Below are 26,740 nucleotides of genomic sequence, written 5' to 3' on the forward strand. Positions count from 1 at the left end.
ATGTTTTTTGTTTTTCTTGCTTATATTTCATTTTTGTTGTCTTGTTTTATTTGCCATGTTGGAAATAAAGATCTAACAAACCCTTGTGTAGAGCTCACTAGCAGTGTTGGTTATATTTCCACTGTAAATGAAACTTCATCTAAATAGACCAAAAAAAACAAAACAAAAAAAAAAAAAACGATAATCATATTCAGCTGTGCAGTCTGTGACGCGCTCGTGTTACGTCGCACCGTCCTCGTTTGTGTCCGCGCGGCTCTCGGAGGCTCGTGAGGCCGCTCGGTGACAGGCTGCTCGACTGAACCGCGTGTTAAAATCGAGCTTCATTTGTTGCTAAATGGCGCCACCACAGCAGGCAAAACCAGCTGCAAAGACCGCCGTCACATTTCGCACCAGGCCGGGGAAAGGAGAGGTGAAGGTATGACACCTAGCGTCCATCACACACGCGGGAAGCTGCATTCATGCTCGCTGCTGTTGCACGTGTTCAGGTCATGCATCAACTGCCGTGCAATGCATGAAAATGAGTCAGTCAGTAGTTACCCGAACAGTAGTTATGGTTTTTATTTTGTCGGAGTGAAGGCAAGAATGAAGACAAAATAATATCTTGACGTGTAATGTTAGCTGCTCTTTAATATATTGAAACAAAAACACCAAAAAAATGAAAATAAACAAAGTTGCAACAGTTCTACACACCGACACAAAAAGAACACAACTGACACAAAGTCAAACATGGTACATGGAGTTAAATTAGTAATCAAAACGGTGCGGACAACTGCTGCTGTGCTGCTGTCTGGGCTCAAAGATTTAAAGCAACAGTTTTATTTTCGTTTTTTTAAAGCAACAGGTGTTTCTCATCAACCGGTGACGCCATATGACGTCACTGACCGGTGTGTCCCCGGAAAGCGGCGGGGATGACTCATAAATGCGACTTATGCAATTTAACCCTTACGGACTATTTTGCGCATTTGACATAGTTTTCATTCTTCTTATTTTCTTCTTTTTGATCATTTTGGCTATGTTCATGCGTATGGAGTATTTCTTTTTCTGGTTGCAAGAGTGTGTATTTTTGTTTAATCTTAAACAAATTTTTTTTTAATCTTAAATCTTGTAATTTCCTACCCGGCTCCTACAATAAATCTGAAATACACAAACTTTTTCACATTCAGACTTTTTGTGTTGGAAGTACAGATATGAGGAAGGGGAATGTAAACATGATAACTATGGTTTTGTTTTTGGTTTTCTCTTTTCTTGGTTTCGTTGTGGGGATAGATGCAGAAGCGAGGATTATGAGATTGTGATGGATTAGAATAAAATAGAGGTAGCAGTTTACTTCTTCCTTCAAAGTCTGGCCTGGGGACCAATTGTGGCCCTTGAACAGATTTTAAATGGCCAGTGGCTTGTCTTTTATGTGGCCTGCCACTCATTATTGGCTAATAAAACTAGATCACTCAGCACTTTTTGACATTTTTTCAACTCCTGGTGAGACTGTCACACAGTTATAGAAATGCATCAAGTAGGAACTACGCAGGCAGAACTAAAAAACTGTTTTCATAAAGAGACGACCAAAAAAGCATAACAGCGTCGACAGCGAGGGCCACCGCTTTCAGAAGTTCAAATTCAATTGAATATGAACCAGTTACGTTTCTTTAATCTGTATCTGATTTTTTCTTTTAGTAACCATAATAATTATCTAATCTGGTCCCCATTCAAGAAAGTTTTGACACCCCTGTCCTACTCCTTTTTGGATATGAAATGTTAATAATGTGTTAAATGTTATCTTGCTTATGAAAATATAAAATATATATAAACATATACATAGATTTTTTTTTTAAATGTTAAAATTCAAATTCAATTATTACTAATATTTTTGTCCTCTGTGATATACCGATGGCTCTTTTGTTATTGTTCTATTAGTATAATATACTATGTATACTAAATCTGTATTATGCTTTTTTAAAAATTTAAAACAAATAAGAAAACCAAATCTATAAAAAGCAGCGTGGTTGACAGACCGCGACAGCAGCACTGCAGCAGTATTGTTATGATGATCAACAGGAACCGGTTCAACAGGAACTGGATGCTGGACCTCTCCCAGGTTTCTCCGTCTAATTAGGAAGGAACTGTCAGGTTCATTAAAATAAAAGCTCCCATTGTCATTGATTACTTGACCAGCAAACTAACCCGCCACACAAAACCCAACTCTAAAACTTAGTGGACATTTTCTCCGTCACAAAGTTGCTGGTCTAAAACCAAGATGAAATGAGCATCATGTACCACTGACAATACATCTGAGGCTGTGATTTAATTATTTTTGCATTACACATCCACTGTAGTCAAGGTAAAAATGACCTTCTGGCGATCCCTTTTTATTGAAAAATCCTTTAAAATTTTACATTGTACTTTTATTTTGTCATTTTAACAGTTTGCAAGCCACTGGCTTAAACACTATGCATTCATCCACTCATACGCAACATTAACAACCATAAAAACATGAAGCACGGATTATTAAAACGCCACTGATATCAAATTAGTGCATAGTCCTTACTTGATACCTTCAGTACAAACTCTGTGGTCAACACTTGACAATAGCAGCTCGAACATTAAAAACATCTTTATATTCTCTGTTGGAGTAAAACAAGTTGTCATGGCTGTCCAAACACAAATGGACCAATGATAAGAGTTGCCAGTTTAGATCTACAGCACCAGCATAATACGGCAAACTGACATTAAATTAATATAAAATTTTCAATTGGCTAACACCTTAACCCTTTGAACCCTAAGGAATTCTTTAAAAAATCCGGATCATTTTGTAACATCATTTTAAGTATGTAATCATGATCATTATAAATATACGTTTTTTTTGTACACACTTTTCCCAAGCCTTTTTTAAAATAATTTTCTAAGTATACTAATCTCTTGTAATTTGTGAAACATTTATTACCAAGTTGTTCCCCCTTTTTTTTCTAATTAAGGAAAGAGACCAATTTGCTCATGGCTCAAAGGTTTAAACACTTGTGAAAGGCTTGTGGAAGCAGCTCAGTGAACAGTGATGTTGCTTTAGGGTTCAAAGGGTTAAATGTCGATTAGTGAATGAAGTGGCTGAGGTCTTCATGAATCACGGCCTCGTCCCAGGGCCCGTGGATGTTGTCTTTGTGCCTCTGCAGTCTGACGAGCAGCAGGGGGCAGAGTAATGTAACGCTCCCTAAGGCCAAGGCTAAGAGCACGGCCCCCCCTGGCCACTGGGACCCCAGACCACCCACCCCTCCGATACACACCCCCACACACACCCCGGTAAAGTGCCTGGGTGCGTTCTCCCTCAGCCTCTGCAGCAGGCAGGGCCACAGTGCAAACACGAGCAGAGCGCAGCTGAGCATGGCGAAGGTGTGCAGAGTTCCAGGTAACCTCGAGGCTAAACACACGGAGGCAAACAGGGCTGCGTTTAGGGAGAGGCTTCCGGGGGGTGACGGCTGGGCGTAAGGGAACGACACCAGGTGGGCCAGCAGCATCATGGCAGACATGGCGTACACTGTGTCGGTACTCACAGACTCGGTCAGTGTCTTTAAAACTGGCGAGAAGCCAAAGGTGAAGGAAAGGAAAATAGTGGCACTCTGTAAGTCAGCCAGACGAGTCCGGGGCTCACAGCCTGGTTCGACTTGAGACGTCAAGGCTTGGTGCAGTCCATAACCCAGCAGGGCGCAGGTGAGGCTGGTCCACAGCAGTGTCTCAGGGGACAGCAGACCCTGTAAAGAAAATTATGCATTTAATGTAGTATATAGTAATAGCGTACTATTTCATACTTCAAGCAGTGATACTTAACTTATGGGCCAAATCTGGCCCCTGATAGGGTCGGGGTGGTTCCTCAACCATTTTTTAATTCACAATAAAAATAAAGTGTTTCACACTGGAGGTTGTTTTTGCACTTTTAGTATACATAATGTGCCACAGTGCATAAAATAGCATCAAAATAAAGCTTTATTATTAAAAAAGTGCCAGTGGAGGATCCCCTCAATCAATGACAGATGTCCTAGCTAAGCCACTAATGACCTAAAAGCCTAGTAATGTCCAAAATTTCCTAAAATCCCACAAATATCCCAAAACCCCAGAAACATTCTAAAATCCTATACAACTTCCTCAAATCCTAGAAACGTCTTAAAATCCTAGAAATGTCCTTTTAATACCAGAAATGTCCTAATATCCAAGAAACGTTGTAAAGTCCTACAAACATCCAAAATTCCTAGAGAGATCCCAAAATCTGGGTCGCCTGGTGGCTCAGTGCATAGAGCGGTGCCCCATGTTCAGGGGCTGAGTCCTTGCCGCAGCGGCCGCGGGCTCAGGTCCGGCCTTGGCCCTTTGCTGCATGTCTCTCCCTCTGTCTCTCCCTTTCATGCTCACACTGTCCTTTCAATTAAAGGCGATTAAAAAAAAAAAACATCCCAAAATTTGAGACACAACCTAAAATCCAAGAAATGTCCTAAAATCCTAGAAACATGTACGAAGCTGCTGTGACTGGCCCCGGGTCTCCTGTCATTTAGCAAAAGTGGCCCCTAAGCAAAACAATTTGAGTATAGCTGCCTTAAAGTCACAGTGAGCACACAGATTTTCTGAAACTTTACCTGCTCCATGTAGAGCCAGATCGTGATAAAAATGGCCACACAGGACAGCTGCTCTCCAACAAAGCCGGCTTCTCTCACTACGGCCCAGTACCGGTACTGCCGGATCCCCTCATTCCTTCGTAACTCCTCCAGGAACCGCTGGTCCACATAGTTATCGGGGAACGGCTGGCGCTCCCACAGCACCTTCCGCCAGGGCACAGCTGGACCCGGGACACTGTCGGGCCCCATCACCCTGAGCACACAGTCAGTGAGCCATTACTGTATCAAACACTTAGATTCATAGACAATACTCCACTCTTTATTTATAAAAGATGATATAATTTTATTATGTTATGAAACAATATTTTTGCGATTTTTTTTAACTGTTTGCCAAATGCTGAGTATTGCAATAACATATTCTGCCATACACTGCGATTTAATTGCCTTTTTTTAAACTGCAAATTCTAAATAACAATTTTAGCCAATTTACATTTTTGAGTTTTAAATTTTCAACAGTAGTGAAGTATATTTAAAATTGGTGTCTTTAAACATATAAATAAAGTTTTTTTTAATTATTTTTTAAGCCAAATCGTTTTGTGTATGTAGCATTTAATACGTGGAATAATAATCAAGTTAATTATGTACTTCATCAGCCGAGAAATGGCGCTTGTTAAAAAATGATAAATATATGTCTCTTTTAAAAAAAAAAAAAAAAGCTTCGAAAGGTTCTTCTGTAACATAAATCAAAAAGAAATGGCATGAAAACAATCTTCAAACACAAGTTCATTTGTTTCCCCTTGGCAATAATAAAACGAGCATCTTTTGTTTACATTTGGGAAGAAATGACAGATATTAGCTTTAACCGGGGACTTTGACATACTCTCTAAAATATCTGCTCTTAGCTCGGAAGCTAATGAGCTAACTCTTATGTAATGAATGCATTAATTTTATTTGATCTACAGCTTTTTAACTGTATGGCGCTCTGGAGTTGAGTCGCACTTGTTGTGTCATGTTTGTGGTCAACAGTTTGAACCGTTGAGCTGAGCTGCTAGCATGTAACTCTCGGTACTTCCGGCTTTCACGCGACAATAAAACCAAAAATGACACCTGTACACAAATGTTTATGAACACTAACACGTTAAAGATCCATCGAACTATCACCACAAATGTTTAAAAATGTTTTAATACCTACCTGAGATGGGATTTTGTTCAGCACCGATGATGCTACGATCTCATCCTGTCATTATACCGGAAGTGTCGTGAAGCACGTTAGCGGGGCTCGAGCTCACAGCGCCCGCTGCTGTGAGATTCTTAAAAAGGCGCGTGACAAACTGTCGACTTTATAACCGAGGTGTGATTGACTCTAGTACATTTACTCAGGTACTTTACTGAAGTGTAATTTTGAGGTACTTAAACTTAAGTATTTTTATGCTCTGTTACTTCCAGCTTCTACCTCACTGCATGTAATTTTTTTAATCGCGCTACATTTGTTTTAAAGCTTTAGTTTCTAGTATATTTTGTATAACAAATCTAATTTTTTATTATTTTTTTTATTTTAATTATTCAACTTAGACATCACAGGTCATTCTAAGCCAGCTGGGGAGGAGGGTTAGACAAAAGGTTAACTCACTGTTGTTTTTATCAATACCCGACAATTTTAAAAAACATATGGGCACATATGGATGAGTTATGGCTATGTGTATATAATTTATTATTACACTCTGAGTCTGCACACGACTAAATAAAAATTTGATCACAAAACAACAAATCTAAATTTGCTTATAGTTTTTAAAAATATTCTTATCTTATTATTTTTACTTACTTTCTCTGCTATATGACTCATTTTATTTGTTATTTTCTTGTGATTTTAATTTAGTTCATGTCTTTATTGCCTTGTGAAGCACTCTGGTTTGTTGTTTTTCACTGTGATCTATGAAAAAATGTGTCTTGACGTGGCTTATAATTAAAACAAACAGCAGTACATAAAGTCATTAAAATCAGCTCTTGGCCAGCTGTAATATTAAAGTGATAAACATGAATATCAAATAACTGTAATTTCATATATTTATTTTATATATTGACTATATTTTATATATGACTTTTAAATGGGCCATTCTGCATAATGAGTACTTTTACTTTGGTACTTTAAGTATATTTTGATGATAACACTTTTGTACTTTTACTTCAGACTTTGAATGCAGGACTTTTACTTGTAAGTGTATTTTTACATTGTAGTATTAGTACTTTTACTTCAGTAAAAGATGTGAATACTTCATCCACCACCGCTGATAACTTTGTTTCTTTTCTTTGTTAAAGGTGTCTGTGTTGAACATACGAGGCCCCTTCTCTGCTGAAATTATAAGACCAACAAACCCGCAGATGAACGTGCCAATACAGAGGTAATTATTGTCACGAAGCCAAAGGTTTGTGTCACTTTTAACACATTTACTACGCTGATATTCATTGATCTTACTTCATCTATATTCTGTCAAATAGCAGCATCTCAGTGCACCGACCACAGCCCTCTGTGGCAGCCAGCAGACCTGCCAGCTCCAGCACGGTGTCAAAGGGACCACCAACAGTAACTGCCATGGTAAATTTTGACAAGGACCCTGCCGTAAGGGACTGAGGGGAGGTGCACATTCGGCGGGAGGGAGCTATGTTCTTTGATTTGACTTTGGGGATGAAAATTTAACTTTTGTATTTATTTCAAAGGACTCCCCTTTATTAATCAGAGGGACTGGCTGGGGTGTGATGTTTTGTTTTCTTGATCCTCCCTGAAGCTACATATATTTTTCCTTGCATTTTCCCAAATCACTCATGAAGGCTCAAGGAAAAAACTTGTAGCTCCAGGGAGGGTCATGATATAAAAGAAACCCAAAGTCACACCCCAGCCTTCTTGTCTCTGGAAATAAAGTACAGTTCCTACTCTCTTTACCAATTCACATAGTTGTTGTCTTTTTCTTATCTGATGCTCGAGTGTTTTGTACATATCACTTATCTTTCATTCTAGTTGAGGATAGGATCGTGTCTTAGCAAAGACATCGTTTCCAGTTCCACAATGCATCGTCAGCGCCTGTAAGTGTCATGAATCAAAGTCTAATAATTAGAGGATGAATAGTGCAGATGACTCAAAACCACTTTGTCTGCTCTCAGTTCTCCTGGGCTGCGTCCGCTGTGCTCGCCTGGGGTCTCCAGTTCTGCAATGAGTGAGTGTCTTATCATCAGATCTCTGGTTCTGCACAAACACATCCAGAAGAAGACACCAGACCGTCCAGCAGCTCAGTGACGGAGTCACTTTGTTTCATCTGAGCTTCAGGCCTCGCTTACTCACAGGTATCTGCATAAACAGTTTGACATGCTGTCTCCACATCCAGTGCAATAATTCAGATTTGTAAAAAAAACAAACATTTTTGCTGAATAAGAACACAACAGGACACAGAAGTCAGAAAAATGTATGATTGTTTAATTTATACACATTTACAACTACAGGACATTAGTTGAATAAATATATTTTAATGTAACAATCCCTCTTTCCACTTCTTTCCACTGCTCCATCAGGGTAGTAAAAAAAACTTTCAAAGACAGTTTAGCTGTTGACCCAGAAACTTAAAACAATGCACTACTCAGCAACTTAGAAAATACTTTAAAAATGTTTGTATTTTTGATTTTTGTGGAACTATAAAGTAAATCAGAAACTGTTTTTAACCTAATAGTACTAAATGATCACTTATATAAGATTTATAGAATCTCATCATACAGTACTTAAATTAAAGGGACACTTCACCTTAAAATCAAAAATACTTATTTTTCCCCTTACCTGTGGCGCTGGTTATCAATCTAGATTGCTTTGGTATGAGTTGCAGAGTGTTGGGAGATGCGGGCCGTAGAGACGTCTGCCTTCTCTCCATATGATAGCACTCGGCTTGTGGTGCCAAAGCGCCAAAAAAACAAAACAAAATAAAAAACCTCACATTTAAAAAACTCAACAGCAATTTCTCTTTCCAGAAATTGAGACTCAGTTACTAAAGATAATCCACAGATCTCGTTGTGAGCAGTTTCACGTAGGAGCTGTTTACTTTCCACTGAACTACAACCACCGGCTGCATCATCACACAGAAGGCAGCGTGTTTCTACTCCTTTCTCCCTTAAAACCACTGAGCTAGATAACATTACAGCTCAGCCAACGAGGACGCCTTTAAAACTGACATCTCCTCTCGTCGTCTCGTAGATGTATGCTTCCTTCTGCAGGTTGATGCAGTTGACAGGTGCGGTTCGGTAGAAAGAAAATAGTGCCAACGTGAAGCTGATCACAAGGAGGTCTGTGCATTATCTTGAGTAACTGGGTCATTTCCGATTTCTGGGAAGAAACACTGATGATTTTTGTCGTTGTGCTTTGAGCACCACGAGCTGAGTGCCTTCTAGTTCCATTATACTGGAGAGAGACAGACATCTTTATAGTCTCCAACACTCTGCAACTCACATCAAAACAATTTAGACTGAAAAATAATGCTACAGGTTAGAGGAAAAACAGGAATTCAGGGTGAACTGTCCCTTTAAACACTGCATACCACAGAGATCAGGTGGGCAATGAATACAGAATGATAGTAAGCACTTAAACTGAGGCACGGGATGACTGTTCCTTAAAACAATTTGCATCCTTGCAGGGACCCATAATGCGTACATACTGTGTGGTACAACTGCATGATTTTAAATCAGACAAAATTTGGTTTCACAGCTCGTAGTTCCAAGATAAGGCCGTTAACAATGAAGGCATGAACTCACGGTTTGATCTTTATCTTACAGCACAGAGCAAAAGATGGCAGCAAGAAGCTTCCAGCAGGGTAGAGAGTTCCCACCTGTGGAGCCCAGTAATAAAAGATCATCCCAGCAACCATTTCACAAGCCACAGTACTGTCTTAATACTAAATAAGCAACTGAAAAGAGAAAAATCTCTTGAGCAGCTCCTTAACTCACATATCAAAACAAGTTGTGGACCCTTTTCTGTTGGGCCCCAATTAAAAACATTTCAGGGCCCATAATGTTAAATTAAGCTCTCAGAATACTCAGACAATAATAGGTTCTGTGGCATCAGAGGCAGCGCAATGATCAGATGTTAGTTTGTAATGGTGGTTAATAATATATGAATTATGAAACAAAATACATTTTAAAAAAAATGCTGATGTAGCCATGGCAGCAAGTGGGTCATGCATATTAACCCTTTGAAACCTGAGGAAACTGATTTGATTTTTTAGAAAACATGGGGAGAAGGCAGTGAGCAACTTAATGAGACATGACCAAAAAAAATTGCAAGAAAATAAGAAAAATAAAAAAAGAAGAAATGTAAAACAAACAAACAAGAAAAAAAAAACAAAAAAACTGCTGAAAATAGAAAGGATTTTTTTTTTTTTTACATTTAAATTTCCCCCCTAAAAAAAAACAAATTTTTTTTGTAGTCTTTTTCTTGTCACCTTTCACTTTTCTTTGCAATTTGTGGGACATTTCTTGTCAAGTTGCTCACTGCCTTTCCCTTATGACTTTTAAAGAAATCAAACCAATTTGCCCAAAAGGGTTAGGCAGCTTTTAAAACGCGTCTGAACGCAGCACAAAAAACCCAAACTGATGGTTTCAAAGAGCTAAAACTGAGCAGTGCACCCATGCAGTAGTGGTAATGACCTTCCAGGTTTCAGTAAGATAGAAATAGACTTCGAGAGAGAGACAGACAGGACCCAACATCTTCACACGGCGGGTGGCTGTAAACGGACACCTGCCAGCAGCAGTGAGGCTTCACAGACGAGAGCTGCTGCCATTTAGGCCACAAGTCACGGCGGTGGAGAGGAGAGCAGTAGTCATTAAGATATTTGGAGATGGCCTATTTCCTTTTCTCCTACTCCATGGCCCCTTGAGTGCCAAAAAGCAGCACTAGCAGCATTGTCCTACCTAAATAACTGTCTTTTCAGTATTGGCATGTGAGGGAAAGTGTTCTAGAAACAACATAATGGCAACGGGAGAAATATTCAAAAGGCCTCACTGACTGGAAAAAAGGCTGGCAGCTAAAAACAAACCACTAAGGCGTCTCAGTAACACACAAAGGTCCATTTTTGAGACCGTATGGGGAAGACTTACCGATTGCACTTCCCACTCTTATTTGGCTGAAATAAATCAAATTCTTCTGACACTATACAATTTCTTCATCTAGTTTATCTCAAATAAAAACGTGTCCAAAGAAAACAGGACATTTTTTGCAATTGGCCTTTCAACTTTAGGCTCCGTTAGAAAAACAGTCTCATCGTAAACGTGCTTGTTATGTCACTTTTTGGGAAGAGCTACAGCCACAAGGAGGACTATAAAACAACAAACAAGGTTCAAGGAGAGACAGAGACTTTTGACTTTTTTTCTGCAGCAAAGAGACTGATTTTGCAAAGTAGAGGAGGAGATAGTTGTAAGTTCTTGTTCCAAACCAGGGACCCCCGCTGTCCCTTTCACTCCAGTGCACTGAGCAACAGCAGAGGTGACGCCGTCATTGAGAAAATGTCTGTTTGTGTACCTGTGCGTGCATATGTGTATAGATGACATCTTTGTTTTAAAAGTCACAAACCAGGAGATGTGCTGAAAAAAATCCCAAAAGTATCTGAGGGCAAGTGCGTTAGTTTCTCTCCCCCGTCCCTCCGTTTGGGGTGGTGTTATGTACGAATTCTTTTATCTTCAAACAGCGAGCGGACCAGGTAGACCTGAACCGTCGATACTATTATCATAACAATGAGATTTACGACAGACCAGAAGTTCACCCTGTCGAAGTTGCTCTCCTGGACGTTTCTGTCACGAGCCTCAAACGCCCGCAGCAACGTCTGGATGTGCACGCTTTTGCCCAGCCGAGCCTTCACGTTGTTCATGGTGTCCTGGAGGAGAGGAGACACAACGGTCAGATTAACTTTACAAAGCAGAGCCATCGAAATGAGTTCTGAGATTGTAAACAAAGCAGGTCAGTCAGTTGCGTTTCTTTTTCCATTGGAAAACAACTTCCTGCACAGCTGAAAGACACATTTCCTGTCTTTTTAAGTGAGGCTGTTGTGACTTTTGACACAAATTACGGCAGTTCCTGGTGAAGGGGTGGTGCAGGCTATTGTGGTGCAAGAGTAGACAATTGGCTGCCTTTAGCCAATAGGTGAGAGTTCATGACATTTTCTATTCTTGTAACACTCTCCGTGTGACTTTGCATGTATAAGGGTTTTTCCACGGGTCGGTCCACTTTTAGCTCCGCTGTGCCAACATGCGTTTCCATGCCAACTCGTGAAGATCTCCTCCCCTGAGATGTCTCCTCTGGGGTTAAACTCATACATGTTTGTGCTGCGGACTAGACAGAAAGCTGTTTTTGAGAGTTGCTCTGTGTTCAGCTCTCAGTACTTTTATAGCTTCTACCTGCAGCTCAGTTCAGTATCACTCCAGTGCTCCTGTTTGTACTTTAAAGGTCCCATATCAGGCTAATTTCCAGGTTTATACTTGTATTTGGGGCTTCTACAAGTACATGTTGTCATGCTTTGTAATTATAAAAACGGAGTAATTTTTTTCATAATGTCACCCCGTTTATACCTATATTTCGGTGCCTGTCTGCCTGCCTCCCACAAAAAGCACGGTCTGCTCTGATTGGTCTGTGTTTCCATGTCTGCTCTCTCGCCGTCTCTGCACCATCATTGCAGCTGAAGAATGACTGCACTTTCTATCTTTATATATTATAGTTCTGACATCACAAGGTCGCGTAAATCCTGACGTCTCGTTTAAAGACAGAAGTGTTTGGATATAGACTGTGCGGATATCTCTGTGGATTGAGTGTTTTGATACTTTCATAGTATTTATTTAGCTCCTATAATTGCTTTATAATTTAAAAAAGACATGAAAATCTGGCTTTTTACAGGATGGGACCTTTAAGATATCAGCCTTATCTTACTGTTTACTTATCACTTTAATCTGCATTGGAGCTGTTGAGTTACTGATTATGCAAACTAAACATTTGATACAGTTGCTGTCTCACATTTAAAAGCTTTCCTCTTATGAATGAGAGGGCTGCTTTATTGTGAAGACATTTTAGAAAATGCAATGCGTCATCATGTTTGTGGAGCTTTATAGGTGGTGCCATTCTTCAATACAACCAGGGGCACATCGAATCTGAAAACGGTGTGCACCGTTTTGCTAGTTTCCAGGAAGAACGACATGTTTCCTTAAAAAGGTCTGAAACGATGTGCAGCAGGCTTTGACATACGTTTTTTCCTGTTTGGTGGATGTGTCAGAGGTCTTACCCTATCAGCAGCAACGTACAGTATATACAGGGTTCCCACAGTCATGGAATATTGTGGCATGTTATGACATTGCTACAGTAATCTAGTTTTTGTTTATTATCACGTATGTTTATTAATTTTCCTCCTGTGTTCCTTGTCACTCTTCCTGTGGTCCAGCTAGCTGAAATTATGTCCGAAAGAGAGCTTTGAAAATGCTGCACAAGTGGGGCAGGAAAACTAATATGTAGGAACCTTGTGTATAAATCCCAAATCTAGTAGATGGTTACTTATTGTGCATACAATATTTAGTTTTATTTCACACATTCTATGGAAACAGTCCCATGCCAAAATAGTTGTATTGAATTAAATTAAATTAAATCCCACCATATTAAAAGGCAGTACACTTGCGTAACACAACAGGTGTTCAGCGCATCACCATTTTTTGAAAATAAGCATTATGTCATGTTTCGTCGGGCCTCATTGTGGCTCTAGTCTAATCAACAAGATATGAACATATTGTGCACTATTTGGTCAGCGATTAGAAATATTTTTAGCGAAGAATAATACAAACAGAAACTACCACAGTAAGCTAAAAATAGCTGCAGGTGACGGCTCCCAGTTCAGCTCAGTACAACTACCCCTCCACCGTGCAAAAACCCTTTTATGGTGGACTGCATGTTATTTAGATGGCAGCCTGTTGGGTCACTTTGCACCCTCTATGTCATTCTGTGGGCATGGGTGCCACCATGACAATTATCTAAATGGCAGAGAAGAGGGGCAAAGTCTAAAACAATAACACTTAAATCAGTTTTACCTTCCGGCTCAGTAGTTCCCACACAAACAAACCTATTATACAACCTCTCTGGAATGTCTTGCATGTCAAATTTCACATTTTCCGATTAACATAATGCTGTGATGTTCTGTCAGACCGGCTGCACTCTCACCATAATGTCTTCCAGCTTCATGTCCAGCATGTCTGTTCCATGGACATACTCCTTCCAGTCGTCCGGGTCCTCATCTGTATCCATGTTGTCCAGGATCAACTCGAAGAAGATGAGCTTCTCGGAGACGGAGCTGAATGAGTTGTCGAAGCAGAACATGTAGTCTCCGTCCTCGGTCTCCACCCTGGAGGAAAGCACACGCAGTAAGAGCTTGAACATGTATGTGTGTCAGTAGTGTTTGTCCCCGCCGTATCAACTAACTTACGTGTGCACTCCATCTGACTTGTGGTAGTCGCTGAACAGAACTTGGCCAGACGGAGAGGATATGAAGAAATCTACATCGAGACCTGCACCATCTAATACCTGTGCACAGGTGAGGACAAATAAAGGAATTAAAAAATTAAGACATGAAAAAAAATACTGCAAGTTTGTGGGTTGATGGGTTGATTGCAGCAGCACTTAATTTCTGTATTATAAAGTAATAAGTATAAGGGAAATAAGTATACAACATTTTTTTCATTAAACATATTTAATAATTTGGATTCTGCTGGTACCATGAGAAGAGGAACTTTTTAATATCATGATGCCCCCACATCTGAACTCCAAAGTAGGTATGGTATTGTTAGGGTCGTGTACAGAGCCATTTCTCTACCAAACACGGTGCATCATATTGTTGCCAAAAAGTTAGATTTTTGACTCATCTGACCATATTAATTTCTCCCAGTAATCTATAGGCTTGTCTAAATGTCGTGGCTAACTTCAAACAAGCTTTTGTATTTTAGCAGTTTACCGTAGTTTAGAGGAGATTTCAAATGATGCGATATATATATGGTGTATATTGTAATATCATTTAAAGCCATATAGCCAAGCCTTAGTTAGCATGTTTAATACTTTTTTCTTTGTTGCATATAACTTTGATTATGGATTGAAATGTTACATTTTTTTATCTGCACAGTTTTGTTGAGTTAATATCAATGTCTGGTCTAATCTGTTATTTCCCCCACTGTATGTTAGTTTTTCCTCTCAAGGTCTCCATCACGCTCCACTGAAAGCGATGCTTTGTCCTCCAGGGTAGACACTACTACAGATATATAAAATGCTTGGATTGTCTCCCACGTGAAAAAAAAACAACAAAGGGCAACTCCCTGTGCTCTCTTTTTGAGTAGAGTCAGAGATTCATTCAGTGCATAACAGGCATAACGGGTTCCTAACAATATGAAATTTAAAGTGAGTCACATAACCTGCTGGGTCTCTCACTCAACAGAAAGTGTGAATCAGCACAGAAGTGTGGTTTGCATTAATGTTATGTAATTCAGAAAATGTGTATAGTAGCCATAAAAAAATAAAAAATAAAAAGAAAATAGCACTCTTGGTCAATGTGACTACTAATGTTCACTGAATTTGATGATTGCACATATTAATGTATTTGTTCTGTGTTACTGTTTTTGTTGTTTTAATTATAGGTTGTGCTCGCTCTTTTTAATGTGTGATAGTTGTATTTGTCTGCTTGTATTTATTATTGTAACAATGTTTTAAACTCCAAGGTCACTTGGAAAAACGATTTTAAATCTCAGTGAGTCTTTTACCTGATTAAATAAAGGATATATATATATATATATATATATATATATATATATATATATATATAATCAACAAGTGTAATGTTATGTCAATGCTGACTCTCGCTTTGGGGTTATCACTGATTTGGCGGTCTGCAGACAGAGATAGGCAGTTTTAGTTTGCTAAGTAACAATTTTATAAAGATAATGACTGTTTTCTGAGTCTATTTTACCTGATATTCAATCTCCAGTGAGGCATCTTTCTTCATGGTCTGGAAAAAACACTCCTTGCGACCCGGTGGGAGAGTGAACGTGAAGTCGCTGTCTAACGACTGAGAGAAGGCAGACAGCACCACAAACCTCTCCGGGACCAGAGCAACAAACACGGACAGGACGCTCAAAATTACCCGGACTACCTCCATAGTCGAGCCTGCGTGTCTAAAAGTCCAAAATGAAGCCGAAATGGTGACACGGTAGCTGGCTACTGCTCTGATTAGTGTGCCGATAGACGGCCAGTTATGTTCCCACAAACTTCACTTGTGTTGAAATGTTCTCACAGTTAGTACTGACGCCTGTCGGTAGTTCAGGACCCCGCCTGTTTAAAACAAAAAACACATTTTTTTAAAGTGAATAATTCAAATAATGTAGGAACAAGTCAATGTTCTTTTTTCAGTCACATTTATTTTTGGTTTGACATCGGTTATACATAAGACACCATAGAAAAATACAGGCACATTATTAGAGCGCTCATCGAATTGCACGTTGGGATATGTAGTAATTGTATTCCACGTGAGGTAAACACATCTATGGGTTAAACGGGGATAAAAAGAAGAAACCATGGACTGTATCAGAAATAAAATTATTTTAATAATAAGAAAGGTGTAATTGGACAATATACGTTACACATTTGAAGAAGGGAGGGAGGATTCAAAACATGTATAAATGTGTAAAGATGTGCTTGTGGGGGATCAAGATTTTTATAGACCTTACCAATCTGAAAGATATTTTGCACTTCTACCTTTTATTTAAAACTCTGATTTTAATGCTTTGTGAAATCCCTGCCAAAGGCTTTAATGAAACTTGAAATGATACATTGATACATATTGATCATATGTATCATATTGATACATATGATAAAAAATATCTGTTATCCAAATTTTAAAAAAATATTTGTATCAGAATATATATAATTCCATATTGTATTATTCATCCCTTCTAAAAATTTTCTATCGCTATCTAATCAAATATAAAAAGGATACATATACAGATATATTTATAGTATGAGGTCTATTGTCACATCATGAATATCTGTCAGCCCATATATATATATATATATATATATATATATATATATATATATATATATATATATATATATATATATATATATATATATATATATATATATATATATAGTATAGAATTAGTTTATTAGCCTATAGATGTGTTATCATGTAAGTGTTCACTATTCCTTCATTCTATAGATATTCTATAGATATATCATGAAAGATGAAAATACTACAGATATGTATGATATAATAGCATACATATCTGTTATCCTATGGATATTTTTAAAAGGCTATTTATTTTTATTTTAGTATTTGTATTTAAGTATATTTTTATAATGTTGGTATTCGTTAATCCTTCTTTCTAGATTTTGTTCTTGGCTATATCACGGAACATGACAATGATGCAGGTATAGTATTTATGTTATGATAAACAGGCCTATTGCTCTATCATAAATATCTGAATATTTTTATTGTTTTATTTTAATATAGTTGTATGTATTGTGGCATATTCTCTCTCTCTCTCTCTCTCTCTCTCTCTCTCTCTCTGTCTATATATATATATATATATATATATATATATATATATATGATATCTCTCCCTATTTGTGTGTGTGTATATATGTATATATATATTTTTTTAATTTATTTTTTTAGTATAGTTATGTTATTATGATATAGCCTATTCTTATGATGTATATTCTGTCGATTAAAATCTTTTTGTTATCATGAATTATCATTGGTGTTATTTTATTTTCTATCAATATTTTTCTCTTCTAGTTTATGACTGAGTTGTAGTGCTCCTGCAATGCCTTTATCCATCCATCCATCCATCCATCCACATGGTACAGATAGAATAATACAATTTAACTGTATTACATTGAGCTTTAATAATACGTGGATGTCTTTGATAGTTTATAGATTCCCAGGGTGTTTAGAAATATACGTTTTATACCACATGGAAGTGTTGAGGCAATGAGGAAAAAAGTACACAATGTTCTCTATCCTAACCATACACCTCATCAACTGATTTTGACCTTCCACGTGTCAGTACCTATTCGAAAAACAGGTTACAAACATTAGTCATTTTAATCGAAGCGTTTCACATCACAGAGTTGAGCAATAATTTAAATTATTGCGTGCTTTGGGGATTGCTTATCATTAATAGGTGACGCGTCCTGCTCCACAGTCTCCAACTCATCCACAGTGCAGGGGGCGGGGTTTTGTGGAAAACGGTGTTGCTACGTCTCCTGTGATTGGTCGACGAATCCTCAGTTCTGATTTGATTGGCCAGACGCGGAGCAGGGGTTGAACATACCAAGAGCCAGCAACCCGTCAACAGCAGTAGCTGTAAAAGCCGAAAAAGAGGCGGACAACTGACCCGCACAATGAAAATTAGCACACCTCAAGTGTAGTTTTTAGCCACAGAAGACAGTCGTTTGTTCTTTTGGAGTTGACACAAGCCCTTAAGCAACAAAAAGGCTTGTCTTCGGTGAATTGTGAAGCCGTGAGAGGTCAGAAAACCCCCCAAAGAGCGAGGATGTTGGTCCCCGCGGGAAGATAATGAAGAGGCTGCGCGTTTTGTTGGTGTGCCTCATTGTAGCTCTCCTGTGCTGGTAAGCTAAGTCCGTCATCATCCATTCACATTATCAATGACACCTCAAACCGATGATAGTCGTAATAGGAGATGAGCCACGTTTCGTGATAATTACACGGTCCGTCACGTCGCTTTTGCATGATGTGTTTGCCGCAGAGTATCCGTCAGTCATCAATGTTCAGTGACATGAATCCTTCTTGCTACATAAGCTAACATTATCAGCTAGTCACAGTGTGGTGTGATGTTTGTTGACCTAAAACTAAAAAAAAAAGCCTTTGTGTAGTTTTATCGGTACTTTACATAACTGGCTGATAAACTTTGTCGTTTAAATGTCTTTTAGTAGGTCAGTAGGTTAGCTAGCCAGCTGTTGAATAGCATCATGGCTAACTAACCAGTGAGTATGCTGAATGCAAACGTTACTTTTTCTGGTGGCTTGTAACGTAATACTGACTAAGAAGTACTGAATTTACAGTAACAAGCTGTGTTTGTTTTCTTTTCAAGATTTATACTGGTGCAATCTTGGTTTCTGCTTGTCCTTGAATCCTTCAAAAAGTCTCATAATGTAATTTTATTATAAATATTAGGCCTCAAAAGTAACTAAATAGTATTAAAATTGAATTTACGAGGTCTTTATTGCCACAAACTTTACATCCTATTTCATTTATTCATCTTTTATTGTATTTTTGTCAAATGAGTCAAGCTCTTCTGTGTGGAGTTTCAGACCATTTTCAAACCTTACAACCAACCCCCGATGGTCTTTGGAAAAATGTAGATTAACCTAACTTTCTCTAATAACCATATTACTAAGTAAAACCTACCTTTACACAAACCACATATATGCTTCCTATGTTATCTGCAGTGCTTTAATAAGTAAAAGATTATTTGTCCAGAAATTGGTCTAAATTTTTATTAAAAATAGCCATAAAACGGCCTTCACAAGCATTAAATTTCAGTGTCTGATCCCTGTAAACACTCTGGGTACAATTATAATTTCTCCTCCCTGTGATTTAGGGCTTCAATTAACCGCTTTTTGACAGTTAATTTTTCAAGTAATCGAGTCATTCGTATCAAAAATGCCAAAAACTTGTGCCAAATCCACATTATCACCTAGTAATGTACCAACTGATGCCTTGAGATTGTTAATTTATTCTGGGAACCCACATGACTCAATCATTTGAAATAACAGGAAGTAGGCATTTTGGTGCATTTTAGGGGAAAAAATGCCGAATACGATAGCACTGTTATCCTAATAATCAATAACTCAAACATATTATCAGTTGAAGTCAAAGTTAATATGGATTGACTTTGGATGAGTTGACCAAACGTCACAGGGTCCAATGCAAAACTCTAATGAGCAATAGTTAAAAGTGTGGTGAAAACATGTTGTAAAGTGATTGCTTCATTATACTTGTAGTAAAATAACAGATCTGTCATTATATTCAGTTTGAATGTAAAACATAGTGTGTAGTTCCTTGCCAAAGTATTTCAAACCAGAAGTGACATCTACTAGATTAACGCAGCTCATGATTTGTTTAATCTCAGAGGCACACAGCAGGTAACAATGCGCTGGGTTTGTGAAATGGGATTAAGAGGGCAGCTAACGTGCCACCTTTATCCACAGTGGTGACTCAGGAACAGCTAACCCTTCAACGTGTGGCCTGCTGCTACCGTCCTGGTCATTTCTTTGTGAAAACTATTCGCCATCATATTTTCTCACAACGAAGAGGTGGATGATTTTATTCTATAGAAGACGGAATAATCTTTATCAATTATCATAATATATGACTGAAAAATAGTAGTGGATCGTTTTTCAGTTTGTAAAACTTCATTAAAAAGGCTCTTTCAGATGATGTAATACTCTTACTTCAATGTGAGGTCACTTCTGACATTGTAATGTTTCCAGGAAATGATACCCTGATACATATTTAACCACCGCAGAGCCTACATTGCTTACAGCATAACGAATATTTATTTTATTCATAAGGTCTCCAATTGTTGTAGTCTAAAACCAGTAGTAAATTTTTATTTCCTCTTCCCCTTTTCGTCATAATGTTTAATACCCACACTTTATTGTGCATGACAAGGATTAGAATTATTTTATGCTGTTTTTAAAAAGTAAAACTTTCTCTGGTATGCAGAAGTATCTTAATAGTATGCATGTTTTGCAAGAGATGCAAACTGGTTTAGAATAAGTCTCTAAAAAGAAATATACTACCTTACTGAATCAGACTATGGTAAATCCTTCTCTTAGTTTCTGTTTGTAACCCTTGTACCTTCTTTCTCTGAAGAATGATCACATTCCCACAGATTAGATTATTTCAGAAGAGTTTAGGTATTGATTGGATGAGATTTAGCATACCTTTTCATCTTTATAAAAGGCAATCAAGAAACATGAGAACTTTAAACACAGCAGCGAGGCTCCTTGCCTCCTGAAGGCCAGTCAAACAGGGATACCAAACGAGGAATCAACAGTTAGTCCAAGAGAATATTGAATTATAAATTAAATTCACGATTGAGACAGCCTTCTCTGGTAGCGGCTATATTTGATTACAGCCCTGCGTGTCAGGTGCTTGCTTTAAACCATGGTGCACTTTTTCACTTTCACACAAGCTAACTAATGACCATGCAGCCACATGCACAGACTTCATTACTGATGCAAACCCTTTTTAACGTGCTGCTGTCGGCTTCACACTCTCCTGTGCCAGCTCTCACACATCCCAGTGGGAACACAGAAATGGGCAATGCAGTCCTTGCAGTAATCCAAAGGTTTCCAAGGCAGCCGTAATTTTAGGCAGCAAGGGGCTCTGTATCAGAAGGCTGGTGGGGGGCATTAATCTGTTGCCATGACTCTCCTGCTGTTTTTAAATGACCTTGTGCAGATTCAATGCTTTTACTTGTTCTGTGAAGTCTCTCTGCATTACTGTGAGAAAACTGTGGCTGATCAGCTAGTGATCTTTATGCTGCAGTTTGTAGAAAGATGCAGCAGAATGTATTTCGTGTGTCCTGCTGGCGTAGTCAGCACCTGTGCGCTCTTAACTGTGTGTATGGTGTGCTTGCTTAGACTGTCTACATCAGCATCACTAGAGAAAGCATGCGTTAGAGTGTTTGTGTGAGGGTGCACATTTGCAGCCATGTTGATTGTCAGTAATGATAGCTTAAGGCATGCATATTTTCTCCCCATTTAGACTTTAAGTTTAGTGCCTAGACGTCGGTGTTTGTCAGCACTCTCTGCTAATTCTATATTCTGTAAAAATGCCAAAGTTTAGTTGAATTTATTTGCACACAATTAAAATCTGCATAAAATTCAGATGAATTTAAAAAACAAGGTCAAGGAGCCAGACGCGTAAACAAATGGATCCTCGTCAACTTGAAAACAACAAACAAAAACAAAGACAAAAAACCTAAAATCAACATTTTACAGAAAATTACAAGAAAAGATAAATGACAACTAGGGCTGGGTGATAACCAGTCAGCAAACATGAATCCAATAAAAACTAAAAAGTACAAAGAACACATTTTTTTTAAAGATAATGAGCTCTTGATAATATGTATCTCATCGCTCCATATCTATACACCACGATATCTGAGGGAACACTGACCGTGATTTGTTTAGAAAAAAAAAGAAGGTGAAGCAAATCACCTGTCTAGTATTATATGAATGACACTGTGAATTAAATATAAAGAAAATGCAAAAGGATGATGGTACAGAGGAGGATAACAAGTTGCATTTGTATATGAACACACACATATGATGAACATTTATGTCATATACTGAGAGAATGTCCAAAGAAGAGGCTTAATAAACAATTGGAATATGATCATTGCATTTGTACGGGACAGGAGCGTGCTCAAGAGAAATAGCTGCATGTGTTGTCATCATCTCAATTTGTCCCTGTGTCATAGGCTCATTAGTTTTGCAGACATTTGAAGATTATTGTTGTTATGTAATGTGATTAGCACTCATGAGATAACTCTGCAGCCAACTGTCCAAGTGGGGTCTTTATATTATATTCCATTAAGCACAACAAAACTGGCAAAGCATTGCAATTCTCTCGAGCGTGTGCAGGTAAAATGAAGCTGTCCACCTTGTGCTGTTGAGTCTTAGATGTGCTGACTCAACTGAATATTTTTTAATTTAATGTCTGTGCTGTTGATTAGTCTTTACTGTAATTAAATGTCTGGTTTGATGCAACTTAAATTGCTCTCGGGTACTGCTGCATGCTTTTGCTTGTGCTTATCATACCCAAAGAGGTGTTTAAAGTTTGTGCCGTATGTTTTGACACCAGTCCAGTAACAGAACACCCTGGGGTTTAACTTGTCCAACCTGTTTTCTTCTGCTGGGTCATCTATAGGATGAGGCGGTCTATAGGGGCTTTGACGTGCCCTCTGCTGCCAGATCAGAGTTTCCTGACTCACAGCTTCAGTTCTTGTGCAGTCCTGTGTGTGATCTTCTGTTGTGCAGCACAAATATTTTGGCTTTAAAAAAAGCCCACGAGTTATCCGGCTAATGGTGTTTATCAAATATAGCACCAGGTAAATCCCCAAAATATATCTTCACTATGTGCCCCTCTGTTTGAACAGTGTCCTCAAAAACATGCTCACAGACAACGTGAGCACAAAGCAGGAAACCAGGGAATAGCTAGAGGACCCTCTCGTTAAAAGAACCCAGCGTTCCAACCATGTCGTAAAAGTTCCCCTTTCGGGGCAGTTGTTGCATAACTAGATCCTCTTCGTGGTGCCCCATGTGTGTAAGTGCCTGAGGAGGCTGTTGTCACTGATAGTGCTGCTTGTATTTGCTACCAGTAGATAGCCACCAGCACCTGAACTGGGTACTGAGAGAAAATGACAGAGAAACAGAGAAGGCTCTGTGTGTTTTTTTTTTTGGCTGCTCCAGCCATGAAAGAGGAGGAGGGTTCAGGACTTGAAGGTGAAATGGAAGGTAACAAAGCCTTGCCTTGGGACACAATGATGTTGCTTACCTAACCCTTTCCCAGAAGCCCTTTACCTTCTAGCTATTGCATCCAGTTGCCTTGTTGTAAAGTTTATGGTCCTGTAATGCTGCGTGGCTGCTGTGATTTGCAGCATGTGTGCACACGTGCTTGTTTTTTTCTCCCCTCTTAGCTCTGAATTCATTAGACAACTTCATTATTGTCCTGTCATTGTCCTGCTGGGCTCCTCGTGAAAGCAGTCAGATCAGAGGTTAATGGGGTATCTTAAATGTAAAGGAGTATACCGCTGGTATTTTACTTATGTTTACCCAAAACAAAAGTATGTTGCCACATTCTGACTTCACATTATGTCGTGCTGGAGCGGTCAGGGGAGTGTAATCACTAAGTGGTCTAACCCAACTGGGATCTATTGAGATACATTGCACATATGCACTGTTTTTAAGAGATGAAACTACTACTACTACTACTACTACGTTGGGATATGTAGTACTACTACTACTGAGATGAAATTTTACAACATGATTATAGTGACCATAATGATTATGGTTTTCAGTATCATCACAATGTGCTGAAAATCTTCAAAACATACTGATGCACACACTGAAATTATTTCACTAAGTTTTGTATTGAAAACCACAAATAAAATTTTGATTGTAAGTCAAAAATCGATTAAAACGAACTTAAGCTTTTAATCATTGAAATCAAAAAGCAGAATCTGCGATCTCCCAAGTCTGATCTGTTGATTTTTACAAACCAAGACTCGATAGTCTAACAGTTACATAGCCTTCAGTGCTGAAAAAAAGGACGTTTACATTAACATTTGCACTGAATCATGACCATAAAATTGAAAGTCAAATTACACTGTGAATTCAGAGAATCGTGACACCCCTAATGCCTCATGTAAACATGAAAAAAACATATCGAATGTGTTTTAATGTGTCCATGTGTTTGAGAGACTGCTGCTCACTGTGGTTGATGCTGGTCAGTATTTACCATGATCTTATCAAAGTGCAGTAATCCAACACATTTAATTAAAATTTGAAGCCGTAATATTAACTGTCAGGAGTTTTACTGTGCGACCGATTTATTGCGACCGTTTCATACTTAATGTCTTTTATAAAGTCTGAGGGACATTGTATAATGAATATTAATTCATTATGAGTTGCAGATGTCTTAACCGCCTTGATACTTCCTTATGCATAAGTGCCCACATACTGTACAGTCACGCCATGCAAGCCACGTGCATACGAACACGCAGATGCACAGATAGGACATACATGATTTCATGGCACTGTGTTCAAATCAGTCCATGTGTGTGTACCAGAAACAAACACACTGTTTTATCTTGCTGTATAAATGATCTCAGCATGGCAGTAATTACGTTAACCTGCACTTTAACAGTGAAGAGATAGCAGTTTTAACATATTTTACTGGAGGGTTTTCTTTGGGTTATCTGGTTGGCTTTTGTTCTTAACCTTTCTTTATTATCTTACTGAGTGAAGATGCAGCATATACCAACTTTAAATTCAATGGTATCTAAGGTACTCTTTTTTTAAACTTGGGAATTTACAACATTGATTAACTTTAAATGAATGCAACTGGATTTGATTCTAAAGCAAAAGAAAAACAGCCACCAGGTTATCTGTCAGAACAAACATGACTTTTGACCTAGATGTCAAAAAATAGCCGAATCAACATCTTCGGCAAGAAAACTAGACCCAGGCCTTTTGTTTAAAGATAAAGTTGTTGTATTTTCTTTAAGTTTAATCAAAATGGATAATGCGCCTTCGTCTGCATTTTCACAATTCAATTCGAAAAACAGATGACGCTGATTGAATAATGCATTATTTGATCAGCATAAAATTGATAAAGTCAATATTTAAATAATCAAACATTTGAAGGTCTCAGGCTTGTTGTGTGTCCTCTTTTACGTTGTTTTGATCTTAATTTTTTTTGTATTTTGGAAGACAAAATTAGCAATTTGAAGACATCACAAGGTGGGTTTTCATTAACCCACAAATTATGAAAATTGAAATTGGGAATATAAAATACGCCTAATAGAAACACGTCAATTTCGGAAACACTGTTTATCGCATAAAAGTTTTTATACACACGAGGTGGTTATTTCAGGCGATTCAAAAAAGTCATATTTCGCAAAACTACAATGGAAACACTTATTTGTCTTTTTCAGTGTACTGCAGAGGTAGCGAGATTAGAAATAGCTATGGTTATGTGCTTGTCGGAACTGGCTCCCTTGGGCATGATGCAGCAGGCGCTGTGAGAGGTGCTATTGCTATTGCTTTGCATAACTCTTTAAAAGTTGGGTGAATCATCCAGAAGTTTTGAATCCACAATTCCTCTGTGAAATTGTGGACGATCACCTCCCAGAAATTCCTTATATGTGTCCATGTATTAGGAGCTTGCCTTTCCATCATCGCTGGCATGACACTCCTATGCCGGCCTCAAATGGAAATAATGACAACTAATGCTGTGGCTTCAACAGAAATAAAGCTGCTAATGTTTTGAACTTCCATCGCCATACTTCTTGGAGTGTTATTGCGAGAGGAGAAGTTGCATAACATCACACAATGGAAACGTAATCATCTCACAATTGTGTTTTTAAAATTATCGCCTAAGTTTTGTGCAAATCTGTAATGGAAACCAGCCTATACTTAGTTTTAGGAGCTAAAAACAGGCACTTGTCATTAGGTTTAGATTTTGTATAATACTATTAATAAAAAACAATAAAATCCTCTAGATAAGATCACTTCCATTCTTCTGACTGAGCGACTGGGCCTAATCAGCTGCCAGTGGGAACATCACACCTTGTAAATCTAAAAAATGCAGTTTTAAAACCTTCCATTCCCTCGATTGTTGGCTTTGAGACTAGAGGCTCACTAACTGAGTCCATCTTTCTGTTGTTGTTGTAGCAGAGTTCAACACTTCAGGCTGGCAGCTCTGGTTTTATGTGCAGAGACGGAGCTGGACTGGCACTCCAGAGCACACTATTGTTCCTGCCCACTGGCTATGGAGACTGCCGAGCACACTGAGCTCTTTTGCCTGCTGGCCTTCCTGTTTCTCAGCTGCATGGCTCTGTATGTTAATGCTTTATGCCGGCTGCTTTTAATAACATGAGAAATGTGAAGCAGTCAGAGTGAGCCAACACCTGAGGTAGATCCAGTGTAGGTGAAGTGAGTACACAGAGGCATCCAAGGTGAGCGCCTGGTGGGAGAGCTGGGGGATCGTAACACATCAAATCCAGATTGCAAGAACAGTTTCCCTAGAAAACACTAACACGGGATGATTGATGATTGTAGTGAGTGTGGTTTGTTTGGTGAGAGCTGAACATTGTCCAGTTAGACTGCAGTTTGTTGTGACTGCTCACAGTTGTGGTTAACAGAATTTGTCCACTAGTAACAATTGGACAACTAACAAACAAACAAACAGATACCTCCTTTATAATAACAGAATTTAAAGTGAATGAATGAGAACGAGAGTTATGACTGAGGAGGGGCTGCAACTAACAGTTATGCTCATTTTTGGTTT

General features: G+C 38.5%; 4 protein-coding genes across 6 annotated transcripts in view; 2 read left to right on the forward strand and 2 right to left on the reverse strand.

Moving 5' to 3' along the window:
- Window positions 1-197: 197 nt before the first annotated feature.
- Window positions 198-15,106, forward strand: LOC121939970 (uncharacterized). Of its 3 annotated transcripts, XR_006105554.2 has the most exons (8): window positions 200-415; window positions 6,906-6,988; window positions 7,086-7,182; window positions 7,603-7,667; window positions 7,746-7,925; window positions 13,900-14,006; window positions 14,096-14,176; window positions 14,818-15,106. XR_006105554.2 is itself a non-coding variant. In XM_088077947.1 (6 exons), exons 1-5 carry the CDS (start codon window positions 335-337, stop codon window positions 7,876-7,878), a joined length of 456 nt encoding a protein of 151 aa, XP_087934073.1. In that variant the 5' UTR covers window positions 198-334; the 3' UTR covers window positions 7,879-7,925; window positions 13,822-13,958. The 3 variants fall into 3 exon arrangements, 2 of the variants coding, with proteins under 2 accessions (XP_087934073.1, XP_087934072.1); XM_088077947.1 differs by lacking the exons at window positions 14,096-14,176; window positions 14,818-15,106 and having other exon boundaries at window positions 198-415; window positions 7,089-7,182; window positions 13,822-13,958; XM_088077946.1 differs by lacking the exons at window positions 14,096-14,176; window positions 14,818-15,106 and having other exon boundaries at window positions 201-415; window positions 13,822-13,958.
- pigc (phosphatidylinositol glycan anchor biosynthesis, class C) lies at window positions 2,281-5,921 on the reverse strand. Its single transcript, XM_042482853.2, has 3 exons — window positions 5,782-5,921; window positions 4,611-4,842; window positions 2,281-3,737 (listed from the first exon to the last, which is right to left on the reverse strand). Exons 2-3 carry the CDS (start codon window positions 4,836-4,838, stop codon window positions 3,081-3,083), a joined length of 885 nt encoding a protein of 294 aa, XP_042338787.2. The 5' UTR covers window positions 4,839-4,842; window positions 5,782-5,921; the 3' UTR covers window positions 2,281-3,080.
- On the reverse strand, window positions 8,035-15,944 carry tmed5 (transmembrane p24 trafficking protein 5). The gene is made up of 4 exons (XM_042482862.2): window positions 15,596-15,944; window positions 14,069-14,166; window positions 13,807-13,987; window positions 8,035-11,488 (listed from the first exon to the last, which is right to left on the reverse strand). Exons 1-4 carry the CDS (start codon window positions 15,782-15,784, stop codon window positions 11,273-11,275), a joined length of 684 nt encoding a protein of 227 aa, XP_042338796.1. The 5' UTR covers window positions 15,785-15,944; the 3' UTR covers window positions 8,035-11,272.
- A 2,034-nt stretch (window positions 15,945-17,978) lies between these two features.
- Window positions 17,979-26,740, forward strand: part of suco (SUN domain containing ossification factor) — a 55,592-nt gene continuing 46,830 nt past the window's right edge. Inside the window, 1 exon segment of the mRNA XM_042482876.2 lies at window positions 17,979-18,264. Within this exon segment, the coding sequence (XP_042338810.2) occupies window positions 18,212-18,264 (53 nt within the window). The 5' untranslated portion in view covers window positions 17,979-18,211.

Source organism: Plectropomus leopardus, chromosome 5 (genome assembly GCF_026936395.1).
Source record: "Plectropomus leopardus strain MGB_pleo_1.0 chromosome 5, ASM2693639v1, whole genome shotgun sequence".
In the NCBI taxonomy this organism is placed as follows: Eukaryota; Metazoa; Chordata; class Actinopteri; order Perciformes; family Serranidae; genus Plectropomus; species Plectropomus leopardus.